General features: G+C 44.6%; 1 protein-coding gene across 1 annotated transcript in view; it reads right to left on the reverse strand.

Moving 5' to 3' along the window:
- Positions 1–2,600: 2,600 nt before the first annotated feature.
- The window catches only part of runx3 (RUNX family transcription factor 3), a 51,375-nt gene continuing 26,530 nt past the window's right edge, over positions 2,601–27,445 (reverse strand). Inside the window, exons 6-8 of the mRNA XM_083924198.1 lie at positions 17,160–17,306; positions 10,942–11,016; positions 2,601–5,737 (exon numbers count right to left, since the gene is read on the reverse strand). Coding sequence (XP_083780324.1) covers positions 5,256–5,737; positions 10,942–11,016; positions 17,160–17,306 — 704 coding nt within the window. The 3' untranslated portion in view covers positions 2,601–5,255. The remainder of the gene's footprint in view (positions 5,738–10,941; positions 11,017–17,159; positions 17,307–27,445) is intronic.

The raw sequence follows: 27,445 nt of genomic DNA on the forward strand, positions 1-27,445 counted from the left end.
TTCTTTCGTCTCTCCCTCCGTATCCCGTTCCCTGTCAGCGAGGCAGCACTAGTCATCAGTGTGAGAACAGTTGCATCACAGCTTTCGTGGTTTCTTAGCCCCTGGCCCCTGTGTTTCTCGGTCAATCTGTGGGAACCCTGATTTTGGACGTCAGCCTCTGTTCCCACCACTAGTCTGGTTAGAAAATAGACTTCTGGTCGTGTACCAGGCACCCAAACCAAGCCGGTTCTAGCCCCCTTCTTCTCACGGGTTTGGGGGAGGAGAGGTCAGCGGCTGCAGTAAAGGCCCTAATGGGTTTCGTATGCAGGTACCGCAGAAGCGACACGGGATACTGTGTTCATGAGAAACCAGAGGGTTTTAACGATTCTGTGCTCTTTCCAAAACACTCCCTCTCTCCCCTCTCTCTCTCTCTCTTTCTCTCTCTCTCTCTGTTTTTCTCCTGCATATCCCTCTCTGTCTGTCTCTCATTTGAATTTATAAATAGCACTTTAATCGTTCTCATCTTTCTGATTAATTAAAGATAAAGTCGTGTGAGGGACAAGGCTCGATTTTGTTGCAAGAAAAATCAAAAGAATTGTGCTTTTCATCAGAACACATGATTGACTTGCCAAAGTATTTTCTCCTCAAAGATCCTCATTGTTTTAGTTTTTCCTTCCTGTGACGTTCGCAATCATGCCTCCAGTTCTCTTTATATTTCTTCTACTTAAAAAGCAATTTTCTATGTCGTCCTATAAATCAATTCCTCATGCCTTTTGAATACAATTACATCCAGACAAGCAGCCTCATCCAGGCATACGTTTTCCCTCCCTTCCTGGAGAGTTACAATTTTCGGAAGAAGAACAGTATAGCGGGGAACAGAGGGGAAGATGAAAAAAGCAGCTCGGCTCATGTCCGTCCATGACAAAGACGGAGCCAGATGAGAGCTCCTCTGCTCCCCACATGTGGACCAGAGAGTCGGGTCTCACAGAGTGTGTGAAGACAGCTGGAAAATTCCCCTGAGCCCGGTCTAATTGAAAGCTTATCATCTTCTCTTTGTGCTTCCTGAGCGGTGGGGGATCAGCGGTGGGGGATCAGGCGGGGAGCTACGCAGAGAGCAACACTGTGATGAGACCTGGAGTAAATAGTTGAGCATGTTTTAAGACAGCGCAGATCTGTCATACACTCGCACTGTGAAGGGGAGCTCAGGCTGTCTGGTTGGAGGGTGGTGTGAGATCTGTCAGCAGGGGATTGTATGTGTGTGTGTGTGTGTGTGTGTGTGTGTGTGTGTGTGTGTGTATGTGTGTGAGACCTTCTTGTGGAAATGCTTTGAGTGTGCAAAGTTAATTGAATACAGTGTGTATCTGCGTGTGTGCGTCCTAAAGGCTTTGTTGTTCTGCCAACACTGCCCCCATAGAAGGCCTGACGCAGACACAGCAGAAGCCATACAGAAGGAAATAAAGGATAGAACTGAATGAGAAGAAAGGATAAAAGAGGAACAAGTATAGATACTCAGGGTACAAACAGAGAAAATAAAAGAATGACTAATTTGAAGCAGAAAAACAAAGCATTTAGTAGTGAAAGCCCTTTCATGATACATCAACAGGTGGCATTAGTTTAAGTGGGAGGTATTGTGGGTATTGTATTTCAGGTTAACCACATGAGACATCTGAAATCAGACCACCCCACAAAGTAGCATCTCAAGTGTTTAATCTTGTGGCTCGGCTTCAAATGGGCCAAACAGATGCCATCAGCGCCGCATAAATTAACAACCACATAGCTGGTAAAAAAGACGTCCGACATTCCAAACTTCTCCTGTATTGTTTTTAACAAGTGACAACTTGCCGACGTGCACTAACATGGAGGCTGCCAGGGTGGTGTTGGATTCCTGAGCTGCGCTTTATTTACTCTCTGGGTACCACCGCGTTGACAGCCGAGGCATTTTCAAACCCCTGAGAAGGGCGGGTAAATGCCAGCAAGAGTCTCACTAATGGCAGAGAAAGGGGCTAATTATTAAACGGGGTTATTGGGAACGAGCTGCCAATGATCTGCCACGGTTATGAGATGAAGGCAGTGGCATGTGTGGCATTTATTGTATGAGAAGTTGGAGGAACAGAATTTGTTGGATCAGAATGTGCTGGCATGAAATTGGGTCCCATGAATGTTTATGGAGTTTTTTTTTTTTTTTGCTTGCTCATTTGTCAGCTGATGTGGTGGTGTCTGGGTTTCTGGAGGTGAATTATACCCTGTGACTCCATTTTTAATGTTTTCACTCTCAACACCTCCCTGTTTAACCATAAAAAAACAATCCAGACATTTGAGCATTGAGTTTCAAAATTAAAGAACTATTATGGCATGCAATAGTTTTTATAGTGAAGTGAATAATGTTGAAGAATGTGGTCATAAATACTAAACCCATTCTAACATGGGTGTGATTTTCTCAAGAGGGCAGGTGGTCCCTTTTTAATCTGAAAGAAAAATGATGTGTTGTCATAACCCTCTCCTGGAGTTTCTTTTTAATTACGTTTTTAAAACAAATCATTTTTATGAAAGAAACAGAATACGCAGAGACGGAAGTGAGACACATGTTTTTTAATTAAAATGATTAAAAACTACATTATCCGCAAACTTTACAAGCACTCAATATGGAAGCATTAACGATATCATTACATACATAGAGATGAAATTCTTAAATTAACATATCAGTTTCAGATGTACATGCTTTGAGCATAAAGAGAAATGAAAGATGAATTAACATTTTGGTATATGGAAAGGAAAAGGGGCATCTTGTAAAAAAAAAAAGAAGAAAAAAGTAACATTGTGCTCTTTAATCCAATATACAATAAAATGCAACTCACTTGTACATTTTGGCTTCCTAGTTTTGCATAAAGAATGATATTAAAGATCAATCAAGACATCATTTCCAATCACCCTGACAGAATTAGAGGCAATTGTGGAGATCTTTGGTTTGTTTTCTTTGAAGGAACCACACAAATATAAGTACACATGTGGTTTCTCTAGCTGCATGATTTTTTTTGCCCATAATAAAGTAAGGTCCTCTACCGAATAAAGGCTCCGGAGGATAGAGCAGGGAATTGGAAACATGCTTTTCCTCTAAATCAAAGGGAGATAGGAATGAGACATTGTTACTGATTGTTAAAAAAAAGAGGAATAAGGCAGTGGGTCTTTGTACGAGATCTACAAAACACTTTGCATAACTTATTCATTTTACCTGAGCTGCAAATACAAGCCTTTTTGGATTCACTTTGAAAATCTCAATTTTGTGGCAACTAAATACTAAATGAAACTAAATTCATCAGAGTCATGGACTCTTCTGTGGAAGAATTTTCTAGTAGATATTAGACATCTAATACCTTCTGTAAATCCCTTTACACAGCTCATACTCAGATGATCTGTGCAGGCATGTGAATTATTGGCAGAGCCGTGAGCCCCTGGCACCGATGATCAGTAAATTAGACCAGAAACGACAGAATCGGGGCCATAAAGGCTTCAAAGCACTCACTGATTATACAGAACAAAGGGACCTGTGCACAACAAGGGGATTTTTTTTCTTTTTTTGCATAACTGCCCTTGGTGTTGGTAAGAAGATACCTCTCTGACCCCACCTCCTCCTTCTATCCCTTCATCCTCACACTCTTCCTATCCCAGGGATAGAGAGATCACATGTGTAACTGCAGGGGAAAGGCCCTCCAGACAGGGGGAATGTGCACACACACCTGTGGCGCAGGAATGTGTGTGTGTGTCGAATCATGACATCATGAATTACTGGGCAGAGGGTTTGTTAAAAGGACACTTTAAGTGTGTTCAGCAAATACACGTGAAGGAATATTTATTATTTAATTCGGCAGAGTTTAAGATATTTGTAAATACACAACCAAAAAAAAAAAAGAGAAATGTAAATTCAAACATAGTGCAAAAATTAAGCGAATGGCTTATTTAGCGCAGGAAGGCAATTTGGAAATTGTTTAAAGGATTACGGCTCTAGATACACCATCTCACTAACAGAATCTGTTGGGCGTGGTTCATAAGGAATAAAGGTTTTTAGTGCATCAAAGCTACATTGAAGGACAAAATAATTACATTAAAGGTTTTGTTTTTTTTATAATTTAGTAGCAATATATTACACAAATTCCAAATTTATACTTAACAACAAAATAAGGCGTATATACTGTATATATATAAAAGGAAAGGTAGAGAGAAATGCTTAAGGATTTTTGGGTATATGCGCACATTTCCTCACAATTTGGCTCAAATAAATATCAAAAGTAAACTGTGTCATCCAGTTAAAAAAATACCAGACTAGGACTTTTTTTTTTCAGGAAAAGGCTTGAATAAGAAATGTAAGGAAAACGTGGACTCAACAGGATTTAAATATTCCTGCAGAAAAAGAAACCAATAAACACCCCTCTGCGTTAGTCTTTTACATTCCTCAAAATATCAGCTGTTGTCCTGTTGAAACTCGATACACTGAAGACACAGCAGAGGAGAATTCATTTCTTATACGTGAGTCCTAAAATGTTCTTCTCTCAAAGATGCTGCGATTTGTGTCGAAACATCCTCTGCATATCGTGGCACCGGAGGCTAATGTGTCCATTTGGATAATAAATTAGGCAATAAGGTACTGCATACGTACTGGGAGCACAGGAAATAGCCCTGGATGCGAATGAAGAGGTTTTTCACAAACTGATACAATATTTTCGCAACGTTCAACTTTTACAGAAATTTAAAGCTTAAAATGGATGATTGCTACAGCAGTGCAGCCATGCTTTGGAAGGATGTCATAGTCAAACATCCAGTCCGACTGTTTGTTTGATGAATGTCTGCTGTGGTTGTTCAGTTCGTCAGCTGTTCAGATTGATCATACGTTCATTGTCTTTTGTTCTTTTGTCTTTCATGTTTACGGCAGACAAATGATCCTGATACGTTACTATGGCTTCTCTGGTTGTACCCTCACGTCTATTTACAGTTTCAGCTGAACATCTTCTCAACTTCTATGGCTTCTGTAGTCCTTTTTTTAAGAGTACATGTTTTAGAACAGTGCAGGAGTTTACTCAAAATGTACAAACTACATGGAAGTCTTGAGAGAGTTGGTAAAACAGAGACAGTCTTTTTAAAGCAAGTGCCGGAGGAATAAAAGACAAACATGCAGAATATCCTTTTTTTTCTTTCAGTGTTCTTCTTTGTTCATCATCATCTTCACTTTCCCTCTCTCACTTCTCCTGCACCCCTCTGATTATCTAAGCTGTCAGTGATGTCAGTCAGTAAGGCCTCCAGACGGACTCATCCAAACGGCCTGAGGCGCTCATGGCGGTGGGAGAGTTGCTGTGGCTGCCGTCGGCCTCTACACCCTCGCTCTGGTTGTTCAGGCCCGGGTTCATCAGGCTGTTGGTCCCTCCGGCGCCTGTGGCCCCCGAGCAGGACAGCAGGCGAGTTGGGGAGCGCTCGCCCCCGGTGTTCCCCGGCGCCACCATGGAGAACTGATAGGATCCAGAGCCTGTGCCATAATACAGGTAGGAGTTGGACTGGAAGTTCTGACTTTGGTTGTTTGAGTAGGGTGGCGGCAGATAGGTGTGGTATCTAGAAGAGGCTGACATGCTGAGGCCGCTGATGCCGGTGCTGGAGGTGTTTGTGGAGTAGGGGAAGGCCCCGGGGTAGTGCATGCGGGGGTCTGAGAAGCGAGGGTCAGTCAGTGGCGACAGAGACGGGAAGGTGGTCCTCTGGTTGAAGAGATCTGTAGACCCTGTTAGCAGAAACAAAGAAACAAAAGGTTGGAAATAATAAACAAGACTGTGATTTTGAAACAAGGGGCTCAGAGATTTCTCATTTTCTATTATTCTAAAAAAAAAACGAACAACCCAAAAACACCCCTATCTCCAGAACAGCAAACCTCGCCAAACCCCCAATTCTGAGCTCAGATTTCCTGTGATATGTCTGTCCATGGAAATGTTTGCTCAAAGTAATGAACTGAGACATTTTTTTGCTTAATAACAGTCATCAAGCACTGACAGCACATCATCCCACAGCCCCGTGCACAAGACTGAAGTTATGAAAAAGGCCCCCTCCTACCACTTCTTCAAAAGGAGAGTAACACACACTATTCTGTCTTTCTCAGAGCAATGAAAAGAGGCATTGTCAGTGCTGAGGGGTGCTTTGTATAAACAGCGACGACTTGTTGCGCTGTTGTGCAACTCATAAATCATAGTTAGAGGGAGACAGTCACAACCGGAGACAGACAGAGAAGGAATAAGGAAAGAGGTGTGTTTTAATGTTAATATCCTCAAGCTAATGTGTATCACAGTCCAGGACCTGTCAGAGTTAACTGCTAAGTGTAATCTCACAGGGAACAGAGCTCTGTGAACCCAGCTGTAAGACTTTGATTTCACTGCACACTTTCTTTTTCTCAGCTGACAAAGGGGGGGGGAAAGAAATATCGCTCTGGGGTTTTGACTTGGCAGTTTGCTTCTCTGAGACTTGGGGTCTAGCTACTGTCACCAACTTAGTTCCTTAACTCAAACACCATATTGCCCCTCTTATTGAACCAAGGAGTATTACTGGCTGATCTTACATCCTGAGTTTCGGGATATGAACCCATTCACAGTCCTGCAGTTGTGTAGGACTTCTGAACAGTGCCTGCTGCCACCTACTGTAGTGTTTGGGTTTGGACCCTGGCGCAGGGACAATTATGTTCCATATTTCTTCTGTATTATGTAAGTAAGAAAGTATTATGTGAGACATCCATTGTATTTACCTTCCCTACTGTTCAGTGAGTAGTTTTTCCTGTCGCTATCACAAACTGTTATCATTTAGAGGAAAAATATGTTAGAGGTGTGAAAAATGAAGTCTTGCCTGACAAGTTAGGCGTGTTGTCTCTTTGTACTCATGACACTTGGATATTTTTGGAAGAGTGTACGGTACCCAACGGCCAGAAATACTGGAACTGTAAACGCCCTTAACCTGGTCCTATGCCACAATGAGTTCCTCATTCCTGATGTCAACATACGCACGCTCCTTTCACACCTGCTGCTTCTACACACACTCATACACTCGCAGACACCTTCGCCGATGGTTATTTGCGCATCTGCATGTTGCTTTCAAGGGTCCGATGCACCCACATGACTGCAAGTGTAAAATGTGGATTTGGATGGCAGAGAAAAGAGAGCTTGTATTTGTGAAATAGCAAGCGCTTGCACGCCATAGCCCTGAGGGGGGAGAATGCCAAACTTGCGTGCCATGGTCTTGTTGAAATGTCTTTTCCCTATGTCTGGAGAACTGGGTCCATTTTCAGCTGCAAAAAAAAAAATCTGTTCCTTTGCTATTTCCATGGCCCCAGCTATACTCTCTTTTTTTTTTTTTCAACAACACATTTCTGCAGTTGAATTTCCTCTTATTTTTGGGATGAGGGAGTTTGGTGGGGGGGAGGGGGGCTGTTTCTTTTTCCAGAGTCTACCAGGCACCGGAGTCAGGCTCCATATCTGATTTCACGCGAGGAAAATCCGAGCCTTCAGCTGCTGTTGATTCGGGTGAAGTGGAGTCGGCCCACTAAATCCTACCGGACTCCCAAAAGCCTTTGCTCTCTCTCTCTCTCTCTCTCTCTCTCTCTCTCTCTCTCTCTCTCTCTCTCTCTCTCTCTCTCTCTCTCTCTCTCTAATTTCATCTCTCTCATTCTTCGCTAAATTTAAGCATCAGGGCAAAGCTGGGGAGGGGATGTGTGGCGTGGGGACTTGATGGCTCTGGCTGCTGTGGCCCACCCCGCACATGATCTCCATTTAATTGGAGTCAGTGGAAACGTGTTGGCTAAACTGCGGTGGGGAACGACTCCTGTGTTCTGTCAGGGGAAACTGGACTGGACACTTATCACAACACCTTAATGGGCTTGTGCAGTATCAAGCACTTGGCTCTGATCCAGGAAGAGCCTGCCACCACCTTAAACTCTCTACAGTACAGTAGCTCCCTCTGGGCCGAACAAACTGTTTTGTAATTGAGAAGCAAAGTTTTGCAGTCTGCTTTTTCTCTTTCTAAACCATGTTGCATACCTTACTGCGTCCCCACCCTCCCCCACCCAGTATAAGTACAGGCTTCGCTGTTGTGGCTGTGGTAGTAGTGGTGTATCTTTGGCAGAGAGGGTCTTCCTAACTGAGCCTGGTAGTAGCTGCCTGTAACCTCTGCGGCCCAAAACCACACATGATCTCCATTAGGCTCATCTGAAACGTGTTGACTAAATTGCAGGGACAGGAGAGGGGATGGACCCCAGAGGGCTAGCTGGCACAGTCTACTGTCTGTGATGTTCCCAGTCTACCAAGCTGGGAATCAGGGCTTTTATAGAGAACATAGTGTTCCAGCACTCTCTTTCCTCCTCTAGCTCTGAAGCATAGCACCACAAACTTATTTAATTCTGCAACACCAAGGTGGAGTCATCCTCCTCCTTTTTGCCTTGCTCAAGAAGTCCACTAGTCCACAGTCAAGCGTGTAACCCAGATATGACTGGAGGTTTGCCTCATTTGCGTATGGGAGAAACTGATTTTGGTTGTTAACATAAGGGCAAGTTTGAGATGGTCATGTCTGTGTGTGTAATTGTGCGCGTTGTTATGTGTGTGTATGGGTGTGTGTCCGCATGTGGTGGACCTGGCGATGGGGAGATGCAAATACAGGCGCTCACCTGTGAAATGTTTACTCAAGCTTGATGCAAACTGTGACGGCCAGGCCCAGGGAATGGTGTCTCAGGCAAATAAGTGGAGGGAAGAAACAAAAGAGAGAGAGAGAGAGAGAGAGAGAGAGAGAGAGAGAGAGAGAGAGAGAGAGAGAGAGAGAGAGAGAGAGAGAGAGAGAGAGAGAGAGAGAGAGAGAGAGAGAGAGAGAGAGAGAAGGAGGGAGAGAGAGAGAAGGCTTTTGGAAAACTCTTTCTCTGCAACTCCTTTCAGAAGAAGATGCTTCTGTTTGATTTATTTACTGGTTTGGGTGGTTTGAACAGTGGGTGTTATGAGGACAAGCAATTATTGCTGATGACAAGGTGATGATGACAGGCAACACGGTGCCAAGGCAGAGCTGCTGACGAATAGGAGATCCAAATGAACACAAATGATCTCCAGGTGTTTTTTTAAGCACCAAGGCTTTGGGGCCGGAGCGTCATGTTGAATGCAAATGATAATCACCTCTGTACTGTGGCACCATGGTCAACAGCCCAAAAGCCTCATCCATGTTGGGCACTTTACCCTGTGTGCACAGAGGATTTTGCATGTCGCCAACTTGTGACATGCAATAAAAGCAAGGGTAAAGGAGGTTTGTGATTACAAAAAACCTGATATTTTCCTAATGCATCAACAAACAAGGTGGCATGATAAATATTTTTGTTAAGTAAATCCTTATCTGTGAGAGATGTGATACTTCCTATAAGGCCACTCATGTGATGTGTGCTTTGCTGACCCTAGACGATGAATACTGTTATTTTAAGGATACAGGTATTTGAATACAAGTAGCATCATCATTTATTACACTTTCTTAACATCCCTTTCTTTACGGTCTGACAGACGAGCCTGTAATGCCTCAAACATATGCTTCTATTAACCATCGCTGTCAATTGCTTTTTTCAAACCATCGTGAATGTCTTGCCGCACAGTGAATCTCTGGCCAGAAAAAGCCTTTCACAAGCAGTAACACATGTAAATATGTAATTCCCCAGTCTCAATACTCTGCTTCAGGCATTGTTATTTCTGCTTTAACTGTAGAAAAAGAGAGTGAGATCAGTGAGCCAAATCTGAAGTCTTTTCTTTCTTTCCTCTGTCTGAATGTGTGTCCTCAGCACAGTGTAAGTGGATGACTCAGCATGTCTGGTGTGGTGTGTTGTGGTGGTTTCTGGGTAGGGGACAGATAGGAGACTGAGGGGGCTGTTAGACAGCAGCAAAGCTCCAAATCGCCAAGAAACAAATAAAAGAAAGAGGGAAGGAATTAGGAAGAAGTAGAAGAAGGCAGGCAGGGTGGTGGCGTTCAAGGAATGTTCTGGGGTGTAGTACGAGCCCTACGGGCAAAATGAAGCAGAATCCAAAATTGTCACAACGAATGGCGCACCCTGTGTTATGCCCGCTTTTCCTCTTCAGTACTGGTTGATTCAATTTGAAAGGCTGTAGAAGTGTCTAATTGAAATAAATTAGTTGTAAAGTCTTCAGTTTGATGTTCTCAAAGACATACCATTTGAAAGGTGTGAACACTCTTTGGCAGTCCATGATGCTTCAATTACCTCTTTTGTCTTTTTCCAGCCTGTTCGCTCACACCTAGTAATTAAGACCTACTAGTGACCTGATGCCTCATGCTGCTTTTTGATTGTCCTATCGACTACCAAACAGCATTCAAAGCAATTTTGTCATTGAGCACACAAAGGCACAGTCATGCAAGTATGCTCGGTTTTTTTGTGGTAAAACTGGGAAAGTTTAAAGCTGTGGTTCCGTAAGAGTTTCATCTACTTAATTGCCTGTTAAGTTCCTATCTATTGAAGAGTGGATTAAAATATGGTGATTGATCATATGAGCCACTTATGAAAGCGCTTGTATTTGCTGCTTTGCCAAGAAATACAATCTCAGTGTCTGTGGCGACTTTGCTGCACCAAAATCAAATACGGTGCACAGTTAGTGGCGCTTTTGACGTCGTTCCCCTTCTCTCTTCAGACCTCCTATCAGTGTGGAGCATGTTAAGGCTTCATGCCGCATCGTGCAGGTGAGAGCTGCCAATCTACTGACGACACACAGTCGACACTGTTCGGTTTCCAAAGGCACGCTGGGAGATGAGGTCCCAGAGGCGCACCTGCAGTTACATCTTACTGCCAAAGTGGCCACTAGACAAAACGTATCTTAATTCTTACGGATTACAACTTTAAAGAAAGGCTTTAATTTGCTAAATCCAAGTAACACAGACATCTACGCCATAGTTAGGGAGAAGGGCATCAAAATGTCTCACCTGGCCATGGTCTCAGGTCTTCCTCCACTTTGCACGTCTTCAGAGCGGGGGTGTCCATCTGCTCCTGCCACAGGGCTGGTGTAACACACAATATGGAGAATACGTGAGCACTATGATTTGCTTATTAGAAATAAGTCAGTGAAGGAAATCTTTGTGCAGGAATCCAAACTTTGAGTATTTTGTGGAATGCAGGGAAATGTGTGGGTTGTATATGTGTGCAGGGTGAGGAAGTCACTGAGTGCGCTGTACAAAATTTAAAGCACGATCCAAAAAACCCTTCATGACAGACTTGTCAAAACTGTCTTGACATCTGGCGGTTTGGAGATGTGTCTTCCTGTCACAGGTTGGCCTCTGCTGACTGAGCAGTGAAGACTGGGAAGAGGAGGGGCGGTTTTCTCACCAGAGTGAGAGCAGGCTTGGAAAAACATGCTTGAGGGGTGCATTGGAGATATTTTTGGGTCTTTCAGGCGAGACACCGGAGGGGCAGCGGAGACCTGTGAAGCGCAGGACACTCGCTAGCCTGTCCAGACAAGCTGTCAGGAAGTGAAGGAGGAGGGTTGAGGACCTACTGGCCCAACGCGTGGGACCCTGCTTCACACTCAAGGGCCACACCGCAGAGGGCTTACACAAACGGGAGCTGTTTGCTCTCGGTCTGAGACTGTGCAGTTGTTACAAGACAACATGCACGGAGCTCTGTGGACATGGGCCCTCTCAAGTTTAGTCTTCAAGTCTCTGAACATATTAAAAATGGCCTTTTCCTCAAATGTATATATATTAAAGACAGAAACCTAAATATTATGCAACGTTCTTTTTCTCATGGTGCTCTGCTTTTAATGACAACAGCTGTCAGCCATGTGGTAAGACTATGACTTTGCCCTTCCCTGTTGAGATACCGCAATATAGTAAACTCCTAACCTCCTGTAGTGGCAATTAGGATGGAGAAAGATGCCAGAAGCAGAGAGGGGGGTGTAACGCTGGGCTGTTCACCTATAGCCGCACTGGGCTCGGCATGTGTAAGATCTGTGCTTCCCCTGGAGCTCCTCCACTTCCTTTGCAAAGGCCCAAATCAGCACTCAGTCACTGCGAGGTCCTGCACTATACCTCACAATGGCAAATTCTTACACATAAATGGCCTTATTCAGAAAGGCTTGCAAGCAGCTGGTGCGATTCGCTCAAGAAAATAAACATTTCCTTCAAATATTTTGATTGGCCAGCAGACAACGTCAATACCAGAGGCACAGATTACCCCTGTTAATAAGAGGACCAACCCCCTGGGCGGAGTTTAGGAGTGGGGAGGGCAGGGGCGGTAATGGGAAGAAGCGGCGACTGCGTCACTAATAAGTAGCTTTGGGGTGGTGCCAGTGTAGTTTTGGGGAGGACACAAATAAACACATGCACTGCTTTTGAAGTGCATGTGTAGATGAAAGGACTGGCTGAGAAGATGTTTGAGCCAAAATGGCGTCCATCCTCGTGACTCCGGATCCAGCAACGCCTCTGAGACATGTAATGCGCCTGCCGTAATGAAGCGTGTCATTGAGACACAGTGAATGCCGGTCCTTGTGCTGGCTTCCTGTTTCGCTTAGGCCTTAGGCGTCGCAACGGGGAGAGAATGTGAGAGAGCAAGCAAGAGAGAAAGAAAGACGCCAGCGAGGGAAGGAGAGAGAAAGAGAGCGTGTTAGAGAGGGGAGGAACACGGCCTTGGCTCAGCTATGTGGGACATTTGATATGTCTTTTGAGCCCTCACTTATAACGTGAGCAAAAACAAACACATGGGCTGAAAAATCCTATGTTCTCTTTGAGAGCTCCTCGTCCTCCCGCCCTTCCCCTCTCCCCAGACTCAATAGAGACTGTTCATGGCACATATGTAGTTTCTGTAATTGCTGAAATGTAAAACTCAGCCTGTCTCTGATGTGAAATTATAACTTACACAAACAGTTGAGTCTGGTAAAAAACAACTTGCTCTCACTTCTCTTTTTCTTTCTTTTTTTTCCACTAAGGAGGCGGCTTCAAAAGATTCTTTTTTTTTTGTTGAAGAACAAAAACATTTTCAGTTTGAATTATTCATCTCAGGGTCACAAAAAGAAAGTAACCACAAGTGAAGCTTTCAGGCACCATAACAAATAAACTCCGTGGCGGCCATTGACATATTATGTAAATAGTGGAGTGCAGAAGTAAAACAGAGTGTCTTAAATACTGGTCCAGATTCCTGCTCGTTTTGGTTGTATTGGCCTCAGAGGGCCAGCTTCCTGCTTGGGTTTGGCAGAAATCAGCATGAAACCCAACTAGTGTGACAGCTATACTCTAAAGTCCACACCACAGCTACCTGACGGTGCTAATTTCCTGTCTCGCTCTTGCTTCTAATTGGCTGATCATGTCATTCTGGATGTGTGAATTAGTGTGAGCCTCTCGCCCGCTGCAGTAGCAGAGTGCCGCCTCGAGCCTGGGGGGGCCGGCCAGCTTGTTTATGTGGTGTAAACAGTGTGGTCACTGTGGACAAGGCGGGAGGGGCACGGCTGCATTGGGCTGGTCCTCCATCAAACAGGACTTTCCAAAGTTAAGTCCAGTCCAGAGGCCACAGCCTGAACATACTGGACAAGAAGGCCAAAGCACAGCTGCAGCAGATGTTTGCCAGTTGTGCAAGAGGAAGCCAGAGGTACCAACATTTGTGGAAGTGTCGTTTATAGAAAATGTTTGCTTCTTTTTTTTAAAAAAAGAACTTGCTGGATAAATGCAAAGTATATTTCAAAAAATGAAATGATAGTAATTTATTATTTCTAAAAGATTCTACTGACATTTTTTATATTACGTTGGTCAAACATTCAGACAGACAGACAGACACACACACACACACACACACACACACACACACACACACACACACACACACACACGCACACACACTCAGTTTTGGGCCCTCATCAAAGCATTGAGCACTTGACTTGATGGCGTAACGTTATGCTAGGATCTGATATTCATCTACAGAGAGGAACACACAGGTGTTGGAACAAATAACATGTTAAATGATACCACCTCAAAAGTGCCAGGAGTTTTTTTCTTCTTTTGGATGATTAAATTGCTGCTGTATTTCTTTTTTCCCCTCCCTCACTGTTAAAACACATTTAAGTTAAAAGAGCCGCTTTCGTCTCGAGCTATCTGTTAGAGGCTGTGCCAGGGGCTTGTTGAGTTTTGTCTGTGTTTAAAATAGAACAAGGTAAAAATGGAATCTGTTTTCCACTTTGGGGAAAATCGAATCCACCATCTTTCGTTTGCTTTTCTCAAGAGTGGAAAGAACTGTGTATTTCTTGCATAAATGCACTGTCACAGTTCGATGTTAAAGGTGAACAGACGAACTCCATGCTGTATCAGAGGAAGAAAAAAAAGGTGCCACCCACAGACACACATAGTATACACATGTACCTCACTTGAGGTTTTGAAAACCAGAATAACAATTTAGTACTTGATTGTCTCAGTGTCAGATTTGCTTGACTGCACTAGTTGAACCGTGCATTTTCAACCACACACACACACACACACACACACACTCCCTCCGCCCTCGCTGAGAATCATTCCACATGTCTAGCAGGCTTACCTGTGGCCACAGAAGAACAAAAACAAGCAGTGAATGCAGCATCTTCCAGCGTGCAGAAATCCTGTCACTGCATGCACTGTAATGAGCTCTTAATTACCCTGTCTGTCTGGGGCACCAGCGGAGAACTTGCAACACTAGCAACACAGTTCGTGTGGATTTTTAATGTGCCTATGGTGCAATCGTGTGTGTGTGATTAAAGTATCCAGGGAAGCATTGAGCAGATGTCTGGAGACACCTCCTGTTGACAAGAAAACTGAGACAGTATTTCATTGCTCAGACAACAATATGAAGCAAGGAGGCTTTAGGAGGAGATGACACTGTATTTTCTTATTTAGCTGTCTTCACGGGTGAGAAACGCAAGGATCTAGCCCCGGATAATGGAAAACATCTTTTGAAACAGTGAGACAGGAATCCATTTAATTATAATGTGTTGATGGGCGATCTATCATCCTGCAACTCTCAAACAAACAGACCCCGGGATTTAAAGTATCTGCAAAATACAACAGTGTCTGGAAGGCTGCCAAAAGGAGATACGTGTGTGGTGTTGATATGTAAACACCTCCCTGTGTCTCTGAATGGGATTTATTACAACAAGTCTATTTTTGTTTGAGCTTCGCTTGTAATACTGCGGTGTTGTTGTCTCTGCATGATTCCTACACATAACAGGAGCGCTCTTGTGTGTGCCGCAACATAGGTTTCCAGTCTGCCGCTCCAGACTCTCCAATAGATAGACGAGGCGGGAGGGAGAAGGGCCCTCTGCTCTGTTATTTAATTATTTTACCACTCTTGCCCTGCGGTATGCCGTCATGATGGTAATACCACAGATTAAGGTGTGTGGTTTTTACAGCCCTTCCCCTCGTCTGTCTCACTCACACACACACACACACACACACACACACACACACACACACACACACACACACACACACACACACACACACACACACACACACACACACACACACACACACACACACACACACACACACACACACACACACACACTTCTTATAGACGGCCGCCAGTCACTGGCAGCTGTAACGCGAAGCTCAAGGCCTTTACCGTCTCTGACACTTCCAACTGATGTTAATGTGTTGTGTCTGCTCCCCGTGTATGTACTGTACATGTGTGTGTTACAACATCGCAACCCTTTGAAGCCTGACAAGCCTATGACGCTCTAATTCCTGCCCTAATCCCATGCGAGGCAGACGAGAGCAGAGCAAAGAGCTTCTCTTCGTCTGCTGTCTGGACCAAGCCTGTACACCTCTCCCCCTGCGACCAGAGCCCCCCTCCCCCCACCCCCCGTCCTGTATTCAAGTCCGCCCTCAGAAACTCAAAGCTCCCAGCATAAGCTTAGCTGCAGGGGGCTTTTTATTGGCAGACAACCTACAGAGCTCATGCCAAACTCCTAACCCATCAGAAAATTATCATCACAGTGGCTGTATTGTGTTGAAGCTCCGCAGTGTTTATTTTCAGCGTAACCTGTCAGTGGTGTTTCTAAAATGGCCGACATGTTTTCTCTTTGGTGCAGGCTGCACGAGGGAACAAAATCAATATCAGCAGTAGTTAAAGGACACGGGGAAGCTGGGCAAAATACCCTATGTTCTCCACAGTAAGCTGTTAAGATAGGCCCATACTGGCGACTCAGCGCTGGCTAAGGCAAGCACAAGGCCAAACACCGGTGTATGGCTGTGATACGTACTGATAGAGTTCCACCCACACACTGCCCAGAGCTCCCAAACAAGCAACATGCTGATACAAAGGTAATGAGATTCATTAGCTAGCATGAGAACTAGAGAGTGGGTGGTAGAGGAGGGCATTGTGTGTGTGTGTGTGTGTGTGTGTGTGTGTGTGTGTGTGTGTGTGTGTGTGTGTGTGTGTGTGTGTGTGTGTGTGTGTGTGTGTGTGTGTGTGTGTAGTCTATATGCTTTCAGACATGGCATCCTGTTAAAGAGGCTCTGACATATGACGGAGGAGCGAACACTCATCCTCACCCCGACCATCACCCACGCAGCTGTCCACAGCACACACACATACGCATGAAACAACCCCCCTCCCCTCCATCGCACCACCTCAGTCTGAGTCTTAGCCCTCGCCCCCGCACATTCGACCAGTCTGAGAGTGACGTGATTGCCAAGGTAGCGGGCGGCTGTTACATTCCTGAGGCTGTAGTGTGCGGTGTGCGGAGGCCAGCTTCAGCACCCAGGCCAAGCTCGGTTGGCAGCACCCGCCATGCCACCTGGCCACAGACTCAACCCTGCATGCTGTGGGGCCCCCGGACCCACCAACGCAGGGCATCTGGGGACAGAACTGACATGAGCTTCCCCTCGGACAGCCAACACATATAACAGCTCCCAGATTAGCGGAACAGAACTTGAAAGCCCGCTTGGAGGAAACGCACATGAAGGACTCTTGGCTCTTAGTTTAATGCTGAACGAATTGCATGTACTGTGTTGATGTGTAACAGTTTGTATTACGGATTACTTACCCTCCGGCCAAATTAAACCAAATATGTTTGTTTTATTGAAGAAGTAATTTACTTCTTAGTAATGACGATTAATGTGAGCTGACTTTACAGTTGTTATGGGGATGTTGGTTGGATGTGATTGTATGTATCAGTGGTCCTCACCTTGTGTGGTGCTTAGGTGGGTTTGGTGGATAGGACGGGGAGTATTGTTCACTGGGCCTATCCGCATAGACCGCTGGTAGCGCTCGATCTCTGACAGCCTGTCCGAGAACTGCATCTTCTGGGGGTCTTCTATCTTCACTCTGTGCCCTGAAACAGCGACATGAGGAGGACGGGTAAGAGAGAAATCAAGGACTTGCCAATTTACCACCTACACAACCAGGAAAATAGCACAAGATGGCACTTTATATTTCCAGAGTTGTACAAAAATAGCAAAAACAATAACATGAGTCCTACTGGAAAAAACATTCCTTCTCCCAAATGTCTTAATGAAGCCAGGCAGGTTGACATGTCCTGGCAAAAAAAACCCTCTTTGCCTGTCTGAACTGAAATTGCTGTTAAATGAACTTGGACTGTGAAGACCATCAATATCCTCCATTGTGATTCAGAAACACTCACACAGGATGAAATCATAAAGGGGGGGGGGGGGGGGGGGGGTTGGGGCTGTCGCCATGTTTTCAGCTTCCAAATACAAAAATATTATTTGAATGTTAGCAGACCTTGACATACATCGGCTAGACACTAAGTGTTACCCAAGCTGCACCTGCTGCTGCGTCATCTGCAGATAACGATAGTGTAAGTGGTTGAAAATAATTGCTTGAGGAATGCTGTTTTCCCTGAATCCAAAGTCTAAGAAATAATAAACTATGAATAGTGGCATTAGGCAATTCTACAAGCTGCTGAAGCTGAGTGATCTATATCTTGACACTTATCTTAAAAAAACAAGGAGTAGATCTGCCCCCAATAACCCCCCCCCCCCCCCCCCCCACACACACACACACACACACACACACCCACACACACACACACATTCAGGTTTAACTGACTGACACAGCACTTAGTCAGAAGGAAACACCCAGCAGGCAAGGCTACCAGACCATATAGTCATCAGTCTCAAACATTACGGATAAAGAAAACGAAAGACAGAAAGAGAGCCTTTGTAGGTGTCAGTGTGTGTCTGTGTGTGTCTGTGTGTGTCTGTATGTGTGTGAGCAGGATGTGAGAATTAACCCTGAATAAGTGAAGCATATCTCTTTTGTCCAGTCCCGGAAAACTAACCAACACACTTAGCGCCCTTATCACTTTGATGTCCCATTCAGGGAGATGGTAAGAAAAAAAACTCTGAACATGCCTTTTATGTAGACACACGTATGCAGTCATGTACACACATGTACACTCATGTACACACACACACACACACACACACACACACACACACACACACACACACACACACACACACACACACACACACACACACACACACATACGTGCACATGCTCTACATGTGAACACACCTTAAATGTCAGACGTGAGTCCGGATGAGGGCTATGCCTCTAATGGGAGGAAGAGATTTTAATGTAACTATCAATGCACCAAAACTGTGTGTGAACCGGCATGTATACATTCTGTGGTTTTCTCCCTGGCATCTCTACAGAGTAGCCTAATGTGAAGTAATGGCTGGATTTGAATATTTTATCACTATATAAAGGGGGCAAGGCAGACGGACCAATATGGATTTTGCCCGTCCTTTCTCTCCACTGACCCATGGGCAATATATCTTCCCTCGGAGGCTGACCCATGGGTAAAGTTTCCTCTCGTTTACCGCTCTGTCCATTTGTTTGTGCCCACCACCTCCCCTCCATCCTCTCTTTATGAACTATATAGAAATATCTAGCATTGACAGCCCCCAACACACTTGTATACAGATACACAAAGGGTACAGGGGCGCGCTTTGATGCGCAGACACAATGTCTGAATGGCCACTGACCACAAAATCCCTCCTGTCCAAAGTTAAAGTACAGCACAGAATTGACCTGCTTTTTTATTCGCACCCACTGATCAACAGATCTGTTGCACTGTGTGTGAGAAAGACTCAGTCATGACTAATCTGTCTAAGCAGACACAGCAATTCTGTTGCTGCTCCCCAGCTGTTTGTTTTCCCGAGCGTTAGGACATCGGATGCCAAAGGAAAGTACGCGCCTGTGTGTGTGTGTACGGGATTCCACCCACCGGGACACCAGTTTGCTCCGTGCCGTTACTCAGGAACATGGGTGGACACACGGCGACACACTCTTCGTAATATCTTTTTTATTCACATTAACACTCATATGTGGCCAGTCTGCCTTCTCTTTAAACTGTGATGGAAGGAATGAAGGCCTGCATTCTTACTCTTTCTTTCTCTCTCTCTCTCCTACACACACACACACACACACACACACACACACACACACTCTCACACACACACACACACGCACACACACACACACACACACAAACAGCGCCAAGTTCAGGCTCCATCACCTACATAGACACTGTGGCTACTGTCTGTTCCAGGCCAGAGCAGGGGCGGCCAGGGGAAGCAGCCCTCCAAATATAGCCCCTATATGTGTCCTTGTGTAGTTATTAAGAGATTTACACCACCTCAAACGGCTGAGGTCAGGGAAATGATACATCCCACTGCTCTCTGGTTGGAAAAAAAAAGACAGACAGCAGGGGGAAAAAAAGATAATTGGTCAGTTTTTCTGCGGCCAATGGTGGTCTACGATGAATTGGCTGGCTCTTTAGGGATGAAAGTGATCATTCAGCTGCCCACAAACACACACGTACACACACACTTGATCCTGTGGCCCAGTTCCAGTTGGCAGGGACACACTGGGTTTGGTGACACACTGTGCAGAGCTTCCAGTAGGGGGTTTAGTGGGCTGTGAGAGGGCCTGGAGCTTATTAACTCAGGGGCCTGCAGTTGCTGTTAACACCACTAATCAACTGGGCTGCTCGAAACTTTCTTTTCCTTTCTGTTTCTCTCGCTGTCTTTGTCTCTTGGATAGTTATAAAATAAACCACCAGGAGGGCAGCATCCTCACATACTTCCTCTCATCTTTAAGGCACTTTGTTTGATTTCTGTTAGGGACTTTCTTTCTATTAATCTGTGTCCGGGTGCATTTTGTAAGGCACTTTTGAGACAAGATTTCATACTCTAGTTAATAGGCTTGCCATGCTTAATTTTACTGAATAAGAGGGGAATTAATTATTTTCCTTTTACATAATAAAAATGGCGGTTTAGTTTAAACTTCATCTGGATTTAGGGCATATGGGAATTTTTTAGTTAATAGGTTGTTTTTGATAAAAGTACACAGTACTGAAAGTTATTTTAAGAAGTGGATCACACGACAGCCCTCCTTTTATACTTTTTGCCTCCATATTTCTTCCTGCACAGTGACTCTTGCCACGGTATACACTTTAGAATTTTTTTTTACTCCAACTATATAAATCGTTACAGTCTCTGCAATATATCACCAGAGTCTCAACTTGTATCTTCCAGTTAAACCTTGTGTTAATTCTCTTTCTTTGGCTAGTTGACCCTGCCTGTAGCCACAGTGTGTCTGCTCCGACCGCCAACATTTGACTTCTACTCTGCAGGTCCGGGGGCCAGAGGGGTGCCAGCTCTCCATACCAGCCCCATTTCAGAGGGGTTTCTGTGGTCGGATGAATATTTAATGTGTCAGGGTGCACTTAGGAGAGAATGCCCTTGTTTTTCTCTCTATGATATCATAACCACAAGATAGAGCAGGGAGATGGGGGCCAATGCACACATGAGGCCTAAACAGCAGCGCTCAATAAGCACCCAGTGCCGAAATGGATGCTAAAGGTTGTAGATTTACTAGCCTCCTCTCAAAGTAGCGGTCACATCATCTGAAAGCATTATGGAAGTCTATGAAGAACAAATAAAATGCTTGATATAAAATGTCTGGCATTAACGATGTACTGAAAGGCGATGGGTGTGTTTTTGCAGAAATGGGTGTGCCGTTCTCACTCTCGCTTTGTTTTGTGTGTGTGTGTGTATATGTGTGTATTTTTATTTCCTGATACAGTTTTATCTTCTCTGCAGAATAACTTGATGGATTCAAGTGAGGTAAATGAGGTGAAAAGTGTGAAGCTGTTTTTCACGTGACTGCTCTAAGACCAGACCACATGAACAGCAAACTCCACCGAGTCTTGCCCAGCCTTGCCTCTACAAAGTCTGTATGAGCTCAACACAGAGACAGTGTTTGCTCAGTATGGTGACAGCCAGGCCTTAAACACAGACGCCGCAGCTGAATGATCACCCAATGCAACCCATTTTCTTCCTTCATCCCCAACTTTTTCTCTACTTCTCCTCTTTTTCTCTTTGTCGTTCTCTGTCTCTGTTCCTCTGAAAGAAAGAAACACATGTTCCCGTCCTAAGGGGGACACATTAAACACAAGCTCTTTTTAGTAAAGGGCTGGGCGCTTTTTCAGGGGCAAAGTGAAACTGTATCTGGACGGCAAAGGGCAATACGTGCCTTGGCCCCAGCCCAAGTCTGCACTGAATATATTTGAAGTGTAAATATTTGTATTCAACGTATAAATGGACTTGATAGGCCCCTGATAACACACTAGAATTGATTTGGAGTGTATGTGAATGTATCTCACTTAACACTCAAAACTATGTCTGGACTGTAAAGGCTATGTAAGTATGCTATAGGATTACATACAAAAATGTCTTGGCAGTGTAAAAGCATTTAAGTCCAGTATGAAGGCTATTGCCATAGTAGCTGACTGTGATAGCAACTTATAACATGCTTGAATGACCTTTTTTGTTGAGTTGATGAGTCAAATCAGTAGAACCACGACTTAAAAAATGCATCTAGCTCCCCTCTTAGGTAAGCCCTTGCTTTATGTGTTCAAAGTCAAATGTTGAAAAGATGTGAACGCAAGAGCAGCCTCTTTATCTCGCTTTTGAATCCCCACAGTGCAATGTGGGGCGACAGTTGAACATGTGTTGCAGCGAGGCCTACTTGCCTGCGAGCAAACTTCCGTTTGCCCTCAACAGACACTGGGGATGTTTCAACATCTGTTGAGCAAAGACTTGTACACCTGTCTTCCTCTTCCTCCTTGCAAGCAGACCTGAACCCCCAACGTTATCGTTCCCACCCTGCTTCTTTTCCGCCACGCTCTTATACTTCCTTTTTCTTTCTATTACTGGCAGTGACAAAAGCATCTCTGCAGCAGGGTGCTTGGCACAGTGTTTCCTAAGGCCACCAATCACACAGTTGGGTATTTACAGTAGGACCAATCAAAGTTCTTGTTTTGAGGCTGACCCTGAAGGATGTGGGTTTTACCCATGGCTGGTGATTGTGGCTGTCTCGTCTGGGCCTAAATGAGTTGATGCTAGCCACATGCAGACATTACACTACATTACACTCATTTACATAACCCTCTCGTAACACTTTCAGTATGAATGCATTAAGTTTTATGACTATATCATTACCATGGATTGAATGCACAGACAACTTGTTTATATCCTGGGACCGTAATCTATGTGTTGTGTTGATGCAGCACTGAATACAGTGGCATGTGTTTTTTTGTGGAGACATTATTTCTATCTAAGCTTTCAGGAGGAGATCAGTAATAGTTTTTTTGGCATGCTCTTATAGTAGTTCACCACTGAGCTGTGTGCTGGGGGATCATCAGGTCCCTCAGTCAGATGCATCAGTCTCTCTGGGGACATCAGCAGCGTGAAAATCCCCCTCACAAGTCTGAAAACAAGCTGCTTACAGCGGAAGTTGCTACATGAGACTGTTTGAGCAAAGAGCGCAGCCTTCCTTTTCTGATAAGGGGATAAAGCTCTTTGCGTGTGTGTGTGTGCGTGTGCGCATGTGTGTGTGTGTGTTTGTGTGTGTGTGTGCGTGTGTGTGTGTGTGTGTGTGTGTGTGTGTGTGTGTGTGTGTGTGTGTGTGTGTGTGTGTGTGTGTGTGTGTGAGGGAGAGAGAGTGAGTGTGTGTGAAACAGAAGCAGACACAAGGACAGCTCTACAGCGAGGCAGGTTGAGGCAGGCAAAGAGAATGAAGGGGTGCCAAAATAAGGCCCAATGCACCCGGATTCTATGACAATACAAAAAGACCCATAGCACATTGAGAGCAATCATCCCTCCTTTGTCCTCCATTCTTTGTGTGTGTGTGTGTGTGTGTGTGTGTGTGTGTGTGTGTGTGTGTGTGTGTGTGTGTTTGACTGTCTTCTAGGCGTGTTGGGGTTGATATGAGCATGGCTGTTTTTCAGGCCTTTTTGGCTACTTGCCTGCAGACTTCGTAGATTTCCCAGTGGTGCTGCTGCTGCTGCTTGGGCCTTGTTGAGCACAGAAGGCTTATTTGGCTCCGGTGAGAGATCATATTAAAGCAATAAGCTGCTTTGAGTGTGTTATTTTAGCTCTAACGGTGAATGGGGTTGTTGTGCGTGTCTGTATGTGTACATGTTTGCGTGTACGTGGGTTGTCAGGTTGTTCTAAGCAGCGAGGTGCCGGGGTGGGGGCCTCGCAAGGCTGTGGGAAAGGAAAGCAAGCTGCTGCTGTCACATACATCAATGCAACGCCAGCAGATGTGTCAAACGGCTTCGCGTTCACACCTTTGTGCATACTAGCTCACACAAAATAATGTGCAATAAACATGCATTTGCCCCTCAACACACACCCAGTTCAGCAGAATGAGAGTTGATATTCCAGGTGGTTCAAAGTAAATGTGTGAAAATGTCAAATGTGTGAATTTTCGAATCTGTAGGCATGCACGTATTTCACTTTCAGTACTTTCTCTGAGGTTATCATGTAAGTGGACTGCTGCAGTAGTGTTGAGGTTACACAGATTGACCTCTTCTTTTCTGTGATGTTCCCAAGGCTTCCCTCTGTGTTGACCCAGCGGATTACAACCTTCTCTGCTCATGGAAGCAAAAGAAAGACCTTGCTACACCTATTATTTGCTCACTGTTCCTAACCATAAAGGCCTGAAGATATAAATATCCAAGACCATGCTTTGGTGGTACACAGCGTCTTTTCCAGTAACTAGCAGGTGCCTCCCTCCCCCCCAATGTCCCAACACAGAAAACGGTTTATTGTCATAATGCAGCGGGGGAGAAAATATTCCTCCACTCATGGGCCATTTATTTTTCTAAATGCAGAACGGAACTTTTATTGAATTAGGGCTGAAAGGTCGTAATGGCTCCCTCCTGTATGGGTCAGTGTAAATAAGGAAGAGTGAGCACATACAGAGTGGGCATTTTACTTCCCTTCATAGGTAGGTAAACAGGAAAGACGCTTGGCTGGTGAGTTTAGAGGGGAGTTGGTGGAGAGACAGAGAGGGAGAGCAGAGTAGCGACGTTGGCCGAGCTTGTCCGTGATTCTGAGAAAATGTCTTCAACTTGCATCATCCGAGCGAATTAGAAGCGCAGTCTCGGGCCTCTTTAAATAGTTTGGTAGTTCCAAGTAAGTGCTGTTGTTCTATTTGGCGTCATACAGTGTGGAAATTTGTCTTAGTGGAAAAAAGAAAGGGCATTTGGCCCAGGGGCTATTGTGTGTGTCTTTGACAGTCATCAACTGGCCTGAGGAAGGGACGTCGTGTTTCAAAATGTTGGACAATGTTCTTCTTTTTTTCTGTTTTGAGCAGAAAAATTGGGCATTGACGCTGCAGCAGCAACATGCCGAAGAGCAAACGAGGGGAGAAGGGAAGAAAAGTGCCAGTAATGGCTGCATTTTCTTTGTTTATATATGAGTTTAGTGAGATATTTAGACAAATTAGCTCTGCTTTCACAGGAAAGCGTGAGTACAAAAGGCGAAGTAGGATTACCCACTGCTGTGTATGCATGTGTGTGTGTGTAGCACCCAAAGGGAGTTGGCCTCAAAGCTTCTAGATGTGGTTAAGGTGGCGACAGTGGTCAAAGAGCTTCCATCTCATTCCTTTATTTACCCCCCACAACAAAATTTGATTATATTTCAGATTCTTTCATGTCTACCCAATCACGCTTTAATGACTGACAGCAACAGCATTCATTCATATGTTACAGACATAAAGATATCTCACAAAATATTTGACGATGGAGTGTGGTAGGCTGTCTTGCTGAACGACTACTGGAGGAAACTGTCATCCGCCACCCATGACAAGCCTCAGACCTCAGTATGTGGTGACGTTCCTCCTCAAAATCAGTCCAAACATATTCAATACTCTGCTGAATTCCTGTGGATTTATCAGTTAGCCAATATTTGCTCTGCTTCTAATCACTAAGGCCAAGTATGACGCGTCTGCAGTGACCCCAGGGGGGAGGAGGACCGCCGCGGTTGACAGCCACGAGTCACTGCAGACGCCAAAGTGTGTCTCTTTGAAGAAGACATAAAATATCCTCTTTATCTGTTCCCATCTGTCTGTCAGCGCGATTGAGACGAATTATCTTTACTTCCAATCAAAATTAGATGGTCATGAGTTTAGTTGTTGTGATAAGCCGCTATTTGTGTGTTTGTGTGCATGCATAGTCCACCATGTCTCCAGGTTATACATTTAGGAGATATGACGAGCCGTTAGCAGTCAGGAAAGCACCCAGCATCAGCCACTGTTTTTCCCCTCTCCTGGCACTGATACACCTGTGGGCCTTTCTTTCAAAGACACCCATCTCCATTTTCAAAACATCAAAGTTGCCTTTGAGAGAGCAATTCGCACTGAGGGTGAGCCTTTCATGTGATTTGTGGAGCATGGGCGTGGCCCGTGGGGCCAACTTAAAGAGATGGAAGCACCTGGCAGGTGTATGAGCCGAGCACACGCACACGCAAACGCAAGTGCATACGCAGCAACACGCATGCTACCTTTTTGTTTACTCACCAGAGAGACTGCAATATCACAGGAAAAATAACACAGCAAATGTCATTGTATGTGTATTTGCATACTTTGTACAGTCCGTGTGCCAAATGCAAATAGAATTAACCCGCCAACTCCAACATGCACCCCCACTGCTACGACTCCCACCCCACCCCCACCCCCACGCACGCCTTTTTCCTCCTGGAGCTGTGTGAACACACCCAGCCGAGTAAATAGAAGCAACAAAACACGACAGCACTTGATTTCTGTGGATGCGTGGGCCTATGGGGGGGGAGGTGTGCAAGCTCTATCTGAGTGTATGCAGGTATTGCGCTGTATAATTGTGTTAGCGTTTAGGGTGTATTCATGTGTATCAGTTTCAAGTCTCATCAGACAAATTGCCTCTCTGACGTCACTGCAACAGGCTTCCACATCCTCAACATTCAGCAAACAACTGTCTCTCCTTTCTGATTCCCTAAGATGCTCAACCCTCAGACATCAGGGTGGGAACAAATACGAATAAATCACTGATCCGACAGTTTGACATAATTCTAGCCGGGTTAAAATAAATAGCTTGCTGCTGCTACGTCAATGCACAAGTTTCTGCTGAAAAAAAACAGAAAAAAAGGAAGAATATTGTCTGACATTTTGGAACACGACGTCCCCTCCTCAGGACAGCTGTAAAATAGTTCCTTGCAACTTCACCGTCACACAGACTTAAGCTTTGAGTGTTGATTTTCACACACAGATAGCAGCTTTGAGTCATTCCCCAGACACTCACAAAAAAGTACTTTTTTTCTTACCTCAGTTTCTAAATCATTCAGATTTTTTTTAACACCCTCTAACTAATATTATATTTTATAAATGATATCTGCTCATTCTATGCTTCACAAACTTGACTTTTACACACATTCAAATACTTTCGTACCGATAATTTTTTCTGGATCTAAAAATGAGACACATGCCCCCCGCACTGTGAAAATAATTTCTGATCATCTTGCAAGCTTAAAACATTTCCGGCCTCTTTTTTTTTTTTTTTTTAATCTCTCTGTCCTACAGTGAGTTCATCTTTTCTTCCTGGGGACTGATTCATTTCAGGTCAAGAGATACAGAAATACAACCCCCCGCCCCTCTGTGGGTAAATAGGCAGTGGCTGATGTCATATGTACTAAGTGAGGGAGTGAGAAGAGCACCAAAAATATAGTTGTGGGATTAATTGATCGTAATAACCCTGCAGGGTGCACCAAAGAGTGCGGAGAAGTGGTGAGGAGGCATCAGATGACAATAATAAACGAGGGTCTCAACACCTAAGTCACCTGCTTTCCTGTCTTTTCAGAGCAGCATGCTCTCCCTTGTTGTTGGATGTTGGATGTTGGTGTATTGTTAAAGGTCCCGTATTGTAAAAAGTGAGATTTCCATGTCTTTTTGATTATAAAGCAGGGAGTGGTGCTATTTAAATACCGTGAAAGTATCAAAACCCTCAATCCACAGAGAAATACACACAGCCCGTGTTCAGAAACTGTCTTTAAACAAGTCGTCAGGTCTTCTGTACGGTTGTGATGTGACAGCTACAATATATATAGATAGAAAGTTATG

The sequence above is a fragment of the Echiichthys vipera genome (assembly GCF_963691815.1).
Source record: "Echiichthys vipera genome assembly, chromosome: 12".
In the NCBI taxonomy this organism is placed as follows: Eukaryota; Metazoa; Chordata; class Actinopteri; order Perciformes; family Trachinidae; genus Echiichthys; species Echiichthys vipera.